At 52.3% G+C, this 16,025-nt stretch overlaps 1 protein-coding gene across 1 annotated transcript; it reads right to left on the reverse strand.

The window, feature by feature from the left end:
• Positions 1-1,441: 1,441 nt before the first annotated feature.
• On the reverse strand, positions 1,442-15,105 carry DHRS7C (dehydrogenase/reductase 7C). The gene is made up of 7 exons (XM_036269217.1): positions 15,005-15,105; positions 14,638-14,797; positions 7,699-7,811; positions 5,906-6,116; positions 3,677-3,769; positions 2,876-3,031; positions 1,442-1,683 (listed from the first exon to the last, which is right to left on the reverse strand). The coding sequence occupies exons 2-7, from the start codon at positions 14,789-14,791 to the stop codon at positions 1,475-1,477; spliced, it is 936 nt and encodes a 311-aa protein (XP_036125110.1). The 5' UTR covers positions 14,792-14,797; positions 15,005-15,105; the 3' UTR covers positions 1,442-1,474.
• Between the last annotated feature and the right edge of the window lie 920 nt (positions 15,106-16,025).

Raw genomic sequence — 16,025 nt, forward strand, 5'->3', positions numbered from 1 at the left:
AGAGAATTGCCCATCAGTAACAGGGATGGCAGTTTTCAAAGAGTTTGGCTTTGGGAAGGTAAGTGAAGGCTGGAATGAGGACACCCCAGCCAGAAGTCCTGGACATTTGTTGCGCCTTAGAATCAAATGGGAAACGTGATGAAAACAGTGGCGCTGGGCCCCTCTTCCGACCGGTTCAGTCCAGGGAAGGGCCTTATTCGGCTGTGCTGCCGGGACCGAGATCCCAGCCCGCTCGGCTGCCGGCTGGGTGCGGCTGGCCACACGTGTCTCTCTCAATTCGGATTCATTAAAGGTAAAAGAAACGAAAAAGTCAGTTTCCTAGTTGCATAGGCCACATTTCAAGGGCTCAACAGCCGCATGTGGCCAGTGGCTGCCAAACTGAAAAAATGCAGTAGAATGTTTCTATCTGTGGACGGAAAAGGGGCCACATACTCAAACGGCCAAGCTCAGGGAGGCCTGCGTGGCGGTCTCACAAACACAGAGGCCAAAGGGACACGCAGGGTGGTCTGAAATGCAGACTTCTAACTGAAAGCAAAGAATAGCAGGTAGTCATGTCCTAGGCCAGTATCTTCCCTGACAAAGGTCAGTCTTGACCTCAGCTGAACCTCTCTATTGTCTTTTTGCATCTTTGATAACACCTCCGAAATATCAGGGTAATCTCCTTTTTTTCCTGGACTCCTCACTGCACCTGAGCAGAGACCCCCAAACCCCTCATTGTTGTTATTATCACGTTAACTGTTAACTGCTAACTATCCTATACCCGCCTACGTAAAAGAAGTGTGTGTCTATTGGGCTTCCTTTTGATCCAGTCCCTGAGATTCCCCTGCTTTGCTTTCTCCTGCCTCCCTAACCCATCAGCAGTGGGCTTCATGCAGCCCCTTCAGCCTCCTCCTTTGATGGTGATGGATAAAATAAGATGCAAAACTGCCTTTCTCTGGAGCGTTTTCTCGGTCCGCTGAGATTCTGTGTCAGTTTGGCTCATGTACACTCATAAACGTTCTCTATCGGTTTAAACACTTCTTACGTTGACACGTCATTGCATCAAGTTCTACTTGGCAGTGCTACCCGTAAGGGTTGCCAGGTTCTGAGGCTGATGTGGGCAAGCCACCCTTAATAACATGGGCGTGGTTAAGCAGGCTGATGGCCATAGCGTGTGTGTGTGTGTGTGTGTGTGTGTGTGTGTGTGTGTGTGTAGGGGCGGGGAGGTGTTAGAGCCATTCTGGTTCCTGTTTGTCTGCTCGGTTGTCACCCCACAGAGTGAGAAGCTTCTGGAAGTGTGGCCTGGGAATGCTGAGTGGAGACACTCAGCGGCCTCTGGGCCGTCCTTGCCAGGATGATGAACACCTATCTCCCACCCGGGAGGACAGGTAAGGGGGTGGCTTGTGGGGGCCCCAGTGCTGAGAGGACAGCAGAAGAACAGCAGCTGCCAGGAAAGTCTTTATTCCCCTCAGAGGAGCCCCTTGCCCTCCCGTGGTCACCCGTCCTCTGGGACATTGAGCTTGTCCTTCACGCCACAGGCCACCACCGCGAAGAAGAACTCTGGGAAGAAGGTGCGGACGTACACGGCGGCTTTGGGGATGGGGTTAGCCATGAAAACCTCCTGCTTCTTCCGTCTCACAGTGCGCATCACCTCCTCGGCCACGTCCACGGGGTGCACCCCGTAGGTCAGCTTCCTGAAAAAGACTAGAGGCCCCCGAGGGGCAGGGGTTCAAGCCTCAGCGGCAGCAAGCTGGCCAGACCCGTCTGCGCGCCCAGAGACAGGGCCTGGTGTGCCAAGCCTGGAGTCATGAGCTGCAGGCCAACTTCGCCCTCACGGACTGAGGCCCTGGGCAAACCATCCACCCCTCTGCACCTCAGTCTCCTCATCTGTAAAGTGGGCACAGCTTCCTGCTCTATCAACTTCACAGGGTGGTCATGACCCGTGGAAGGGATGAGAGGAGCTGAGAAAGTCAAAAGGTGTTGGGTGAATTAGGGGGGTGTTATTGATCGTGGCGCGAAGCTGTGTGGGTCAGGAGCCTCCCGGCACCTCTCGCCCACGTCGTGGGCACCCTGACTCCCGGGCGCGGGCAGAGCCGGGCGGCGAGCAGCCCGCTGTTCTGAGCTCTCCGGTGCCGTCACCACAGTGTCTGCAGGGCTCACTGCGCGCTGGCTGCCGCCGGCCCTCTGGGAGCCTCGGGTCCTCCAGGGACCCCGTGAGGGAGAGCACCCCCCCCATTTTCTAAAAGGGAAACCGAGGCATGGGGGTGAAGGGAGTTGCTGTGCGCAGACGTTTCCTGTGTGGCCGAGGCCAGCTTCCAGCTGGGCAGCCCGGCAGCAGACCCTCAGCCTCCTCTCTGCTGGGCAGGGGAGCAGGTCGCTCTTCCAGGCCAAGTCCTGGCTGTTCCTCTGGGACAGGCCTGGAGACAGGCTGTCCCGTGGCTGGGGTCACAGGGTCACAGGGTCACAGGGTCACAGGGCCTGGGCGTGGCTGAGCCCAGCTGGGCCCTGCTCTGCGGGTTGCAGGTTAGGATTCTCTCTGCCTGGTGCCTCTGGATTCAAGTTTTGGGGCGCCCTCTCAACCTGTGGGTCGTGACCCCTTTGGGGATCGAACGACCCTTTCACAGGGGTCACCTAAGACATAACAGTAGCAAAATTACAGTTATGAAGTAGCAACAAAAATAATTTTATGGTTGGGGGTCACCACCACGTGAGGAACCGTATTAAAGGGTCGCGGCACCAGGGAGACTGAGAACCACCGCATCAGGTGGCACGAGGCCCTGCCATGCCCGGTCTCCTGCTTCGGGAACACCCCCGGGCCCAGTGAGGTCAGGCTGTCCCAGCGGCCCTCCGGAGCCCTCCCCCACCCCATTCCTCCGCCTTCCCTCGAAAAGCTCACATTTACAAACGGAGGCCTCCCAGCTGCCCTGGCCGGGGTAGACGTTGTAGGACCGGATGAAAGTCGGGCTCACGGTGCTGACGACGACGTCGTATTCCTCCACCTCGGCTCGGAGGCAGTCAAAGAAGCCCAGCACCGCATGCTTGGAGGCAGCGTCTGCAAGAGAAGCCAGCCAGAGGGGTACAGGGGGCCACCCTGCTTCCCGGGAGGAGCGCTGGACACAGGGCCGGACGCACCTTCCTAGGAGCTCACCGAACGGAGCTGCCACGCGAGCAGTGACAGCCTGACCGAGTCCTGGCCGTGAGCGTCCACAGCAGCACTCACAACGGCCCGAGGTCGAAACCACCCAGTATCCATCAGCTCATGAACGGATACATAAAATGTGCTCCAGCCATACCAGGGAATATTACTCAGCCATAAAAAGGAATGAAGCTCTGACGGAGGCTACCACACGGACAGACCCTGCAACGTCGTGCCGAGTGAAGGAAGCGGGTCACAAAGGACCTCGTGCTGTACGATTCCACTGAATGAGGTGTGAAATCTGCAGTGGCAACGGCGCTGGGGCTGTGCACCCACGTCCGGAGGGTGCCTGTGATTGTGTCCAGCAGGCACGTCCTGACCACCCGCGAGGCCTGAGCTCCCGGGGAGAGGGACCTGATCTTCCATGTCTCAGTGTCTCCCGTAGAAACTGACAAGCCATTTCATTTCTGGGACATCTCCCATGCGGCCATAGGCCTGGACACAACACTGTCCTATAAAACACACAGCATAAGACAAAACATTTTTGTCTTGGCAACTTACAAGTTGTACGGAATGGGATTCCAAGCTTCCCCTGGATGTTATTCACTAACACGATTTGGCCCGTCCTCCGGGAGATCATGTTGGGAAGCAGAACTGGAGGCACAGGACAAGGAGTCAAGGGTAAATGTCGGGGAGCAGTCCAATAGCAGCAGGCAGACCTCTCCCGACCCTCTTCCTCGGGGCTCCCTCCCTGCTCACAGCACGAATATGGAATGGACCTCCTGCCATCGTTTGTCTCGTTTCCCTAAGCGTGGGCTGGGCTCAACTGGTGAACTGCTGGGCGACTTTGAATGACGAACCCACGTGACTGAGTAACACAGATTTCAACCGTGAGGAAGGTGACCCTGTTCAATGCTCCCATCACTGCTGGTTCTAATGTGTCTTTAACACTCTCTCGCATGTGCTCATCTTTCAGCAAAGAGGGGAGAGACCTCAGTCCTGTGTCCCGGGAGAACGTACTACTTTGTTTTGATTCGGGGTTTTCTTCTATTCTTGGAGAGCAAAGGGTTTTTTTTTTTAATCCTCACCCGAGGATATTTTTCCATTTTTTTGTTCAGATAGAGTGGGAGGGAGAGAGAGAAAGGGAGAGAGAGAGAGAAACATCGATGTGAAGGGACACATCGAGTGGCTGCCACCCGCACGACCAACCAGGGCCGGGGACAAACTGCACCGAGGTACATGCCCTTAGCGGGAACCGAACCCGGGTCTCTCTGGACCGCAGGCCGACGCTCTAACCGCTGAGCCAAACTGGCCAGGGTGCAAAGGGGTTTTTGATTGATGGTGGTAGTATAAAGATTTCCTCCTAAAACACATTCATTTAAAAATGAGAAAACTCAGAGAAAGATATGAAGTAAGTAATAGTACAGGTGGGCTGGGGATATGGCAAAAATGAAAAGACTCAACTTTCTGAGTGTTCTAGATGAGGCCAGAGCCAGTGAGTAGATTCGGGTCTGTGAGCAAGAGGCCCCCCCAGGAAGAAGCCCCCCATCCTGGCCTTTTCCACTGCACTCTGCATTCCTCGCTTTGGTATCAGTGAACCCTGAACCCCCAAAGGCTGATGGAATGACACAGCTTGGTGGGTCCCCAGGACTGGGCCAAAGGAAACTGTTATTTCTGGGCCACCATTTTAGAAGCTCTGGGAGATCATCTTTCTGCCCCAAATATTTTTTCCTTATCTGTCATGCTAACCATCATCATGGAGATCCTAGCTGCAGAGAAAGACGCTCTAAAATGACGTCTCCTCGGCCTCCACCAGGGAACCCCATCTCAGGGAACCCCATCTCTCAATGTAGAGACTCCATGATGACATTCTCCCTCTTGGGGTTCTGCTTTGATAAACGTTTTGTGGGGGAGGGGCCTCAACTCTTGGTTTAGTCCACGTCATCTCCACCCCCGCACCCTAGGCTTCAGACCTGCATTTGAACACGGCAGTGAAAACATCTCCAAACGGGTACCATCACTTTACCCTTAAAAGGGATTCCTGCCTCCCCTGTTTCCTGCAAAGGGGTTGACAGCCTTCTGGGGCTCTTGTACTTTGGGGATAAACTAGTTTCCTCTTTATTACTGGGGACAGAAGCTCTACCTTTTAAGAACTGTCATGGTGCCCTGGCCAGTTTGGCTCAGCGGTTAGAGTGTCAGCCTGCGGTCCAGAGAGTCCCAGGTTCGGTTCCCGCTAAGGGCACGTACCTCGGTTGCAGTTTGTCCCTGGCCCCGGTTGGGGTCGTGTGGGTGGCAGCCACTCGATGTGTCTCTTTCACGTCGATGTTTCTCTCTCTCTCCCTCCCTCCCACTCTATCTGAAGATAAATGCAAAAAATGTCCTCGGGTGAGGATAAAAAATAAATAAAAACAAATAAGAACTGTCATGGTTCAAAGCAGATCAACTACAAGGCTGCAAAATAGATGCAAAGCGTGAAGACAACGGTCCAGACATGGAATGGGACCGGAAGGGACCATGGAGATAAATAAGAAGAGGGGGGTAAAGGGAAGGGCTTGGGGAGTGGGTCTCACAGAGAGGTGGGTTGGAATACACCAGTAAGATCCTTCCAAAATCCCTTTTCTTTCACCAACATTGACAGTCAGAATGTTGAAAGCTTTCCCCAAATAAGTAGGGATTTTTCTGAGGGGGTGAAGACTTCCTATACAATTGGATGACCGTCTGTCTACATAAAGGAGCCCTCTCTAGCAGCTGGTGGCCCAGAAATCCAGAGGAAGGTCAAACTCACGAGACCTTTGGTCAGTGTGATGGGCCCGAAGTAGTTGGCATCCATGATCTTTCTGTCCAGCTCCAGGGAGATCTTGTTGGCCGGCCCCTTCACCTTCACGCTGGCGTTGTGGACGAGGATGTCCACACAGCCGTAGCATCCCAGGACCTCTTTGGCCACGTCCTGCACACAGCTGATGTCCGACAGGTCTAAGAAGACCAGCTTTGGCGTGAATGTCTGCCGGACCAATGAGACAGTCAAGACACGGTGGGAACGCCTACTCTGCAGACCTGGGGCCCTGCGATGGAAGAGCCACCCCTTTTAAATTCAGAAATTCAGAGCACATGAAATGACCAACAAAAACTGAGGAGGAGAAAGCAGAAGTGACCACGGGAGGCAGGAGCGTGATGCAGGATGCACTCCGGGGACCAAGCAGCAGCAGCAACTGCAAACATCCAAACGCGCAAATACGCAGTCATGAGTCTGAACCTGTGGCCACGGGACCACAGCTCGTAAATGCAAGCGCCGTGGCCCTTCACCGTGGGCTGCTGAGCTCTCTGGAAATTGCTTTCCAAACTGGCTTACAAGCCACATCTAGATTAAAAAACATTTTTTTCTTTTAATTCTTCAATTACACTCGACATTCAATATTATATAAGTTTCAGGTGTACAGCATAGTGATTAAACATCATATAACTTACAAAGTGATCCTCTCGGTAAGTCTAGTTACCCACCTGATACTATCCATAGTTATCACGATATTTTTTACTGTATTCTTTATGCTGTACTTTGCATCCTGGTGACTGTTTTGTAGCTGTCAATTTGTACCCCTGCCGTCACATCTAGCTTTGTAGCCGCATTTTGTTTTGGATCGAAATCCTACACTCAACACACGAGTGGAGTATCAGCTACATGCCCGGCACGGGGATGAGCCCTAGACTCTCGCTGTCATCAGGACTCACTGTTTAGAGGTCACGGTTGGGAAAATTGATGACACCCTGTGGAAAATGTGATCTCAGCCTTCACCAAACACTAGTCCTGAGACACACCCTTGAAAAGAGGGTTTTCTGGTCAAATTTTTTGGGAAACACAGACTATGAGATGTTCTTTTCGGAGGTACACAGTGCACACGGGCATACCAAAGGCTCTGAGAAGTCCTGTGGTCAGGGATCAACCAGACAAGCGTGGCGTACTCAGGGTTTCCCCACCATTGACCTCAGAACCTCGTTTCACTCAGTACCTAATGCCACCCCCCAAACCACACCTTGAAGTGATGTGCCGTCCTGTTCGCTCCACCTTTTCAAGTAACATGCTTCGGTCTGAGTTATTTTTGGCTATTTCAAAAAACCAAATTCAACACCAAGGGCAAAGAAGTTTTAAAAACTGCTATCAAGGAGGTTGCCCTGAAGGCAGCTTCCCGGTCTGCAGAAACGCTCTGAAATCTGCAATGGCATCCATAGGCGTGTCCGCCTCCAGGGGGCTTCTGAGAAGGGGACTTCATTCCACTGATTTCTTTGAAGAAACATCATGTGAGGTATTACACCGGTGGCATACCCTACTTCTGGATCCTCTTTGGGTCCGACTTAAATAGAATGGGTGGGGGTGGGGTGGGGGAGTAGGGGCTGGAGAACACATTTCGGTGAGTGATCAGGATGAGTTGACCCTTGATGATTGACAGACGTGCCCGTGTCAAGATTAGTGAGACCATTGCCCAAAGTGATCACCAAACTTCACCCTTTGGACCAAATTGCCACTCTTCAACCATCAGCGAAGGCGGAGGGTACCCGTGTCACTCAAGCTGCCGGCCGGAAGGCCTTACCTTGCTGGGGTCAGCCACGCTGATCAAGGAGTCGTACAGGTTCTCCAGCCTCTCCCAGTTCTTCCCGCACAGCACCAGCCTGGCGCCGCCCGTGTGGAACACCTGCGCGCACTCTGTGGGAAGACGGGGCGGGGCACACGGTGTGGATGGGCACTGCTGGTGCGCCCCGCTGTCTTCCAGACTCAAGGATTCAAAGAATCTAGAAGTCCTGGGAGCACGAGGTCTTTTGGAGGTCGTTGCATTCAACGTCCTCCCTGGGCTGGCGTTTATTCTCATCTCTAGCCTTTGTACGGTGCCCCCCGTGAAAGGGAGCTCCTTGTGGGGTCCACCCTTTCTGCACTGGGTAGTCCTGATTATCAAGCCATTATTCCCTCAACTGAACAGAAGGGGGACCCTTTCCACCGAGGCCTCCGGGACCACAGCCTAAATATATCTCAATCTAAAGACATTGGGAACAGCCCAGTATGTTTCAGACAAAAATGGCACCAGTTTTCTTTACATCGTCTCTGTAGATAATTCTCCAGCCAGGGCTCTTTTTCTTAAAGAAGAAGGCTGCCTTCTGTCTAGTGACTTGTACCCTGGACTCATCCCCAACTCACCCAATGCAGGATTTTCTCAACTGGGCAGCGGCTGGTAGACACACTGCGTTCTTGTGTAGCAGTAACACTGATATTTAAGAACAATAAAAGCTAACCTATTCTGAGACTTTACTAGTTCCAGGAACTATCAAAAGAGATGTTTGAATATCAGCACATGTAATTCTCCCCGTCGCCCTATGAGGTAGGATCTGAGGTTGGGCTCCCTAGAAGCAGAACCACAGACAGGGATGCGGGAGCCCGGGGTTTGCTGAGGGAGCGCTCTGCAGAGAACATTTCTCAGGGTTAGGCCACGGGGTAGGTGCCAGGCAAGGATGTGGTCTCAGGTAAAGTCCAGCCTGGGCTGGATCCAAGGAAGGCCCTGGAGTGTAAACCCAACCACAGAGCTGTTCTCCCTGGAGGCAAGAGGACCAGCCTTCCACACGCCTGCAGCAACCAGTCACGGCCGCTGTGCTGCCCCCTGCGGGTGTGGGTGTGCAGCGTGTTTAACTCCTGGGCAAGCCAATGTCCACGGGCAGATGGCAAGTCTTTGAGCCACAGCAGCACCTGGGGAGTGGATGAGCTGGCCAGGTACAGGGACCTGGGAGGGGCGCCACCACCACCTGCTGTCACTGTTCCATTTCACACCCGGCGGTGACTGGCATGGGCTGAGCCAGAATGCGGAAGGACAGCTGGGCAGCCTGGAGACTGGATGTCCCGAGGGCAACGGCTCAAAGTGGTCCTGTGGTGGTGATGTCCCCCTGCGCGCTCAGGCCCGGGGCAGGTGGCGAGGAGCGGAGAGTCGGCTGGAGCCGCCCTGTGGGAGGGGTTGTGGGGCTGGAGCGGGAGTGGCGGAGGGGCAGGAGCGGCGGAGAGGGCAGGAGGTCAGTAGAGAAGGAGGTCCCGGCCTGTGAAGCTAGAGACAGGTGTGGCGGGTGTGGCGGGGAGCCGGCAGGCGGGAAGCTGTGCTTGTTCTGCTGACAGGAAAACCTACAGGAAACGACTCTCACTTTCCTTAGCAGCCGGGACCTGGCAGAATGGCTCCCGCCAAGCAGAGAGGCAGAAAGATGGGCTGTTCGGCTATCAAGGAGGTTGTGACCCAAGAAGACACCATCAACGTTCACAAACGCATCCATGAAGTGGGGTTCAGGGAGCGTGCCCCTCGGGCACTCAGAGAGGTCTGAGATTTGCCATGAAGGAGACGGGAACTCAGATGTGCACACCGACACCAGGCTCCAGGACGCTGTCTGGGCCAAGGGAACGGGGAATGTCCCTCACCACAGCGGGCGCGGTTGTCCAGGAAACGCAACGAGGGTGAAGATTCACCCAACAAGTTCTACACGTCGGTTTCATATGTACCTGTCACCACTTTCAAAACTCTACAAACAGGTAATGCGGAGAAGAAAAAGCTGATGATGATCAAATAAAGCTATAAAACTAAAAGCAACTGTGTTAACAAGGTCACTGAATTATTAAGACCATAGAGAATAGAAGATTTCTCTAAATGTAGGTGTTTTATTGAGAAAGAGGCACCATGATCACAGATGGCAAAATTCAGTAAAGAGGTCGGTCCATCTACAGTGAATTTGATGCAGTAAATCAAGATTCCAACGTGTCTTGGAAAGTGACCGAAAGATATCAAACTTCACTGGGATAAATATGCAAGAATACCAAAGGACATTTTGATAAACAATAATAACAGGCTAACTCTATCCGTTATTAAAGTGTATCATAAAGTTACAGAAATTAAAGCAGTGGTTCAAGTGTAAATACAAATATTGATTAAAAATAGAGCCAAGTGCTCATAAGAATTTAGTATATGATAAAGTTAATGTGTTGAATCAGGGTGAAAAGAACATACTATTTAAGAAGTGGTATTTGGACTACTGGCTGAGAGGGATAACAATCTGGATGCAATATACCAAAGTGTATTGAATAATTAAATGTAAAAACAGAACCATGAAAGAACCAGAAGAAAAGAGAGATGACTGTATACCTCTGCTCTGGGGAAAGATCTTTTAGGCATGACACTAAAGGAGGAAATTATAAAAGAAATGATGTATGGATTTTTATCCTTAAAAGAACTTTCTTTACATCATCAAGCATAAATAAAAATTAAGAGCAAGATAAATTGAGGAAACGTATTTACAATGCATAGGCTATAAGAGGGTTAATTTATTTAATCTACAAAGAACTCTTATAAATCAATAAAAAAGATAAAGACCCCTGCCCTGGTCAGTTTGGCCCATCAGTTAGAGCATCAGATCACCAGACTAAAGTCTTGGGTTCAGTTCGGGTCACCGGCACTATCTCAGTTGCGGTTTGATCTCTGGCCCTGGTCGGGGTCATTCGAGAGGCAGCCAATCGATGTGTCCCTCTCACATTGATGTTTCTATCTCTCTCTTTCTCTCTCCCCTTCCCTCCCACTCTATCTGAAAATCAGTGGAAAAATATCCTTAGGTGAGGATTAAAAAAAAAAAGTAAAGACCCTATTGCGATGAGTAAGCAATTCATGAGAGAGGTACAAAGAGAAAATATACAGAAGATAAAAGTTCAATGCCAGTAATGCAGAAATGCAGATTAAAACATGTCACTAATTTTAATCTACCAGATAATCAAAAACAACATTGGTACTAGTCACACACGCAGTGACAGTAACAGGGTAAATTGCCAAACTCTCTTAGAAGAAAAATTTGACAGAATTATTACAAGTAAGTATGGACTTTGACCCAATTATTTTACTTATGGGCATCTATTCTAAGAAGATAATTTAGAATTGCTGCCTGGACCTAGTTATAATATTGTGTGCCTTGGCACCATAATAATAGTGAAGAACTGGAGATGATTGCACATGCCCAGTATTATAGGAGATTGGGCAAGGAAGTTATGGCACATCTATATGTCAGATATTTTGAAGACTTGACAACTGATACTGCAGAGATAGGCGAGGCAGCCAGGAGTGTTCCTCACCAGCACCCCGTCTCCCCTCTTCTCTGCTCGCACCTTGCCTCTCCCAGGTGGGCCCGGGGGCTGGAGCCCAGGGGTGCGGCCGCTGCTTTGGTCCAGCAAACTCTAAGGCACACTCCTAAAGTGTGGTAAGTCGCTCTTGCTAATGCAAGGCATCAGGGATATCCAGGTGTTCTTATTTTTTTCTTTATTGATTTTTAGAGAGAGATGAAGGGAGAGGGAGGGAGAAACATCGAGGACAGAGAACACCGATTGGCCACTGGGGATCAGCCCCACAACCTGGGCATGTGCCATGACCAGGAATCGGACCGGCGGCCTTTTGGTGCGTGGGTCGATGCTCAGCCCCTCAGCCGCACTGGCCGGGCAAGGTGTTCTTGTTTTCATTCTTGGTCCGGTTAACTCCGTGCAGCATTTCTCTTGTGTCCGCAAGTGGGCTCCAGGCCTTTTCTTTTCCACGCGGCGAACATACACTGAGCCCTCAAATCTAAGACGCCACTGACCGTAAGGGGCGCCCGATGTCAGAGGCAGGGACCTGCCAACAGATGGCCTGTGGATACTGCAACATACTGTTGATGGAAAACAATCATCTCGATTCCAGGAAGGCTAGATGAATCCCCGCGCCTCTCAGAGCTGATGAAAGGCCGGCGGGGCGGTGCTTTCTGAAGCACAGTGGATGAGAATTTTGAGAGTTCCTCTTGCTGTAGGGGCTGTGGGCGCAGGGTGACTCAGCTCTCGACTTGGCTGAATGTGTGGGTGTGCGTGAGGCCCAGGCGACCTGATCTTTGGCTACTTGATTTCCCTAGTAGACAGCGTGATGCTGGGCTCCTTGCTGCCACCCACAGGTTTGGTGCACAGCCTGTGCCCGTCCCTTCTTTCTTGCCTTGGGTCTGGGAAATGGAGCAGTTGGACCCTAGAAGCTCTGTGATCAGCAGCATCTTCTGGCTGGGCATTTATATAAGACCACGTGCGCCCAGCTTCTCAAGTTACTTCTGAATACTCGGGTGCGTTGTCTCTGCTTTGCATTTCTTTCCAGGGTGGGTCCATAGCACACGGTAGAGAGAAAGCTGGCGGTAGTCATGGCAGAGACTGTACCACAGACCTGAAAATGCCGTTTGCCCCTGAGCTGTATTCCCTGGGCACCTGGTCTGTACAGCGTGTGACTGTGACTTCACGAGGCTTAAAATCAGAGTAAGACTACTGAAACAAACATGCATCTCAGCAGTGGATGGAGCAGTAGTTCTCCCTAGCAGAGCAGAAAATCGGAAAAGGTACAGAAGAATGGAAAGGCCACCTTCACCAACAGGATCTAATCGACTTTTGCAGAACATGCTACTCCCCAAGCCGCAGAATGCAGATTTGCCCAGCACCCCCAGGCCACTCAAGACAGTTCATATCCTGGGCCATAGAACAACCAATTTAAAAGAACTGAAATCATACAGAGTAGGCTCTCTGATCATTTTGGAATCCAGTTAGAAATCAATATACCTATCCAAATGAGTGCCTTCTCTCATCAGTTGGCCACTTTGAGAGGCTATTCATTAAATGAACTCTTTGCGGGGTACTTACTATATGCCAAGCTTCGAGGTAGGTGGTGGGGACACTGCTGGTGGAGAAAAGAGTCTGCAGCACAGGGGGCTGTGTCTGGCAGACCAGCGGACACCCACGGACACAGCACAGTGTGCGGAGGGCACAGTGTGCTTCTACGAGGGGCCACCGGAGCCCAGAGGCCTGTTCCTCAGGGACGTCAAGGTGTCAGCGAAGCCTTCGTGATGAAGGAGACTCCTGTGGCTCCTGGCCTGATACTAGACGGACTTGTTCTACTTAAAGAACAGGGTTCCCCAAAGACGTTGACTCTGAGTGCCTGTGAGTGGGTGTCTCTGCTCCAATTCCCCAGGACAGCCACTACTTCCTGTTGTCCCGTAGAAGATAGACTTCGCGCCCCCTCCCCTTTGAGTCCTGAGTGCAATGGTGCGGGACATCCTCTTTGGAAATAGCTTCTGGGACCCACACAGGGGCCACACAGAGAACCTCGTTTATCTGCTTTATGCTTTAAAAAAACTTGCTTGGTGCCCTGGCCGGTTTTGCTCAGTGGTTAGAGCGTCGGCCTGTGGTCCAGAGCGACCCGGGTTCGGTTCCCGCTAAGAGCACGTACCTCGGTTGCAGTTTGTCCCCGGCCCTGGTTGGGTCGTGTGGGTGGCAACCAGTTGATGTGTCTCTCTCACGTCGATGTCTCTCTCTCTCTCTCCCTCTCTCCCTCCTGCTCTATCTAAAGATAAATGCAAAAATGTCCTCGGGTGAGGATTAAAAAAGAAAAAGAAAAAAAAAAACATGCTTGGTGAACCCAAGTTGACCCCCTGCCGAAACGGAACCCATGGCCAAAGCAGGCAGCCCGGCTCCCGTTGGGATGCCCAAGGGGCTGGAGCCCCGAGAGAATTCCCAGCAGGAGGTCCTGATGTTCTGACGGCGGCGCCGTGGCTAGGGGTGCCCAGCGCCCCAGAGGGACTCTCTGCAAGGGGCAGTGCTCATCTCAATACTCAGGACGGCGTGGACTCCGTGGACACTTGCTAAGTGACCTAATGAACGTTTGGCAGGGTGTACTCTATGTCTGATTAAAAATAACAAAACAGCAGCAAGAATTACACCCAAACTATGAAACATGGGCTGCACGTCCATGGATGGGAATGACAGAGGCAGACTCCTACAAACCTAAGGACAGCACGTCACAGATGTCGCCAGTGGAACGGCCCTTTAACTCAGGGCTGCAAACGCGAGTGCCTTTAAGGCCGGGAGGTAAAGGGACCGAGAGAATCGGCCGAGCGTGATGCACGGGAGCCAGCGGGCTGTGCGCACCCTGGAATATGCACGCTCACCGTTCCACCACCGCTCACGCCCGAGCAGCACCCACTCCAGCTCCGTCTTTCCATCTAGTGATTCATTGACGCCTCACAACCACCCTGCGAGCTGGAGATCACGAGTACCCTCGCGTACAGGTGAGGAAGCCAGCGCAGAGGAGGGGAGCCGCCAGCTAGTCGGCGGTAGGACAGAACGTGGCTCCCGTGCGTGGGCTCATACCCGTCACTGCCCCAGCTAAGGGCTCCGCATGCCAACGTCTCTGGAGACTCTCCGAGGGCAAAACAAGCCACACCTGCAGGCCACTGCGGCTGCGAGTTTGCAACTCCAGATAGTTCAACGCCCTCCCTTCTCAGGCAAGGAGGCTGCAGGCTCCGCCAGATAGATTGGCACAGTGTGACTTGCTGCAAATGACAGACACTAGGAGAGAACACAGCCTTGACCCCCACCCGCCTAGCAGGCCTCCCTGCTGCACCCCCTCGCCCGCCCCCCCGCTGCTCGTCCCTCAGAGCAGGAGTGGGCACGAATTGGGGTGAAAGCAGCTTACCCTTGCCCAGTCCTGAGATGGCATCAGTGATCACCACCACCTTGTTCTGCACGGCCGACTTTGACCACAGCCTGGACACCTCCTGGTAGATGAAGAGAAGGCCGCTGATTCCCAGGAGCAGCAGAGGCAGGAAGAGCAGAGCTGTGACTCCCATCTTGCTCTGGGGGATGGTGAGAAGGAATCGGCTTGGGGAAGAGGCTCTGACTGGGGCGGGGGGTGGGGCAAGGCCGTAGGGTGCAGCCGCTCACGCACGCACGGGGCCCTGAGTGTCCTCTCCAGGGAGCTGGGCTCTGGGCAAGCCCGGGGCTGCTTCCGCGCGGAATGCCCTGATAATCCCCCAACGTCTGATAAATAGGAAATCACTCACGGTGTCTCGGCAAGCAAAGTGAATCCAGGGGCCTGCCCTCCCGAAGGTTAATTATGAATTTAATTAAAATGAGCCTGCATTTTTGGAAGGAAATCCCTGTGTTAAGGCTACTTGCTTGAGCTCTAATGGCTATTTATAGCTCTCGGTGCACTAAAGGGCTTTTCAGGGTAAATATAGTGTCTATTCTGATATTCAGGGACACATGCTGGCCAGGTCTGGTTTCAGAGTTCGTGCCAGGACTTTTAGAGCTCTCTGGCTCGCCTGCAGTCCGAGGCTGGGCCCTGGGGACCGGGACCTGGGATTTCACACAGACATCCTTGCTCTCGCTTCCTGTAACCCTCCTATCGGGTAGCTCCACACCTCGCCTTACTGTCCTGGTTGGGGGAGAAGCACAGAAAAAGTGGTCAACAGAATGGAGCCTGTTGCAGAATAAACCACTTGGAGGTGTGACATGAACTGCTAGGAAGAGCAGAGTTAGGGGAGTGTTTCCATTAGTCAGGGCAATCCACCTCGCTGAGGCTCCCTCACCTGCGAAACGGGCACAACAGTATTTATTGTCTTGCAGGATGTTTGGAGGAAAAATAAGATACTGCCTATTAACCTGGAACAGACCCTGTCTCACAAGAGGATAGTAGTTGTTAACTTTAATGATTAAGAATATTAAAAATTTAGCCCTGGATGGGTGGCTCAGTTGGTTAGAGCATCGTCCCATGCACCAAAAGATTGCAGGTTCGACTCCTGGTCAGGCATATGCCTACGTTGAGTGTTTGATCCCCCGTTGAGGTACGTATGGGAGACAACTGGTCGATGTTTCTCACATCAATGTTTCTCTTATTTTAAAAAAAAATCAATAAAAACACATCCTCAGGTGAGGATTAAAAAAATAAAAACCCAGGAGTGTATCATAATGATGTCTTAATTTGTGTGGTGAGGACCTTCGGGCTGTCCATGAAGTGGGGCAAGGAGCAGTGTGTGTGTGTGGGGGGGCGGGGGAGCATACGTTCGTGAAATTCATCAAATG

This window comes from Molossus molossus, unplaced genomic scaffold, assembly GCF_014108415.1.
Source record: "Molossus molossus isolate mMolMol1 unplaced genomic scaffold, mMolMol1.p scaffold_m16_p_19, whole genome shotgun sequence".
Taxonomy (NCBI): domain Eukaryota; kingdom Metazoa; phylum Chordata; class Mammalia; order Chiroptera; family Molossidae; genus Molossus; species Molossus molossus.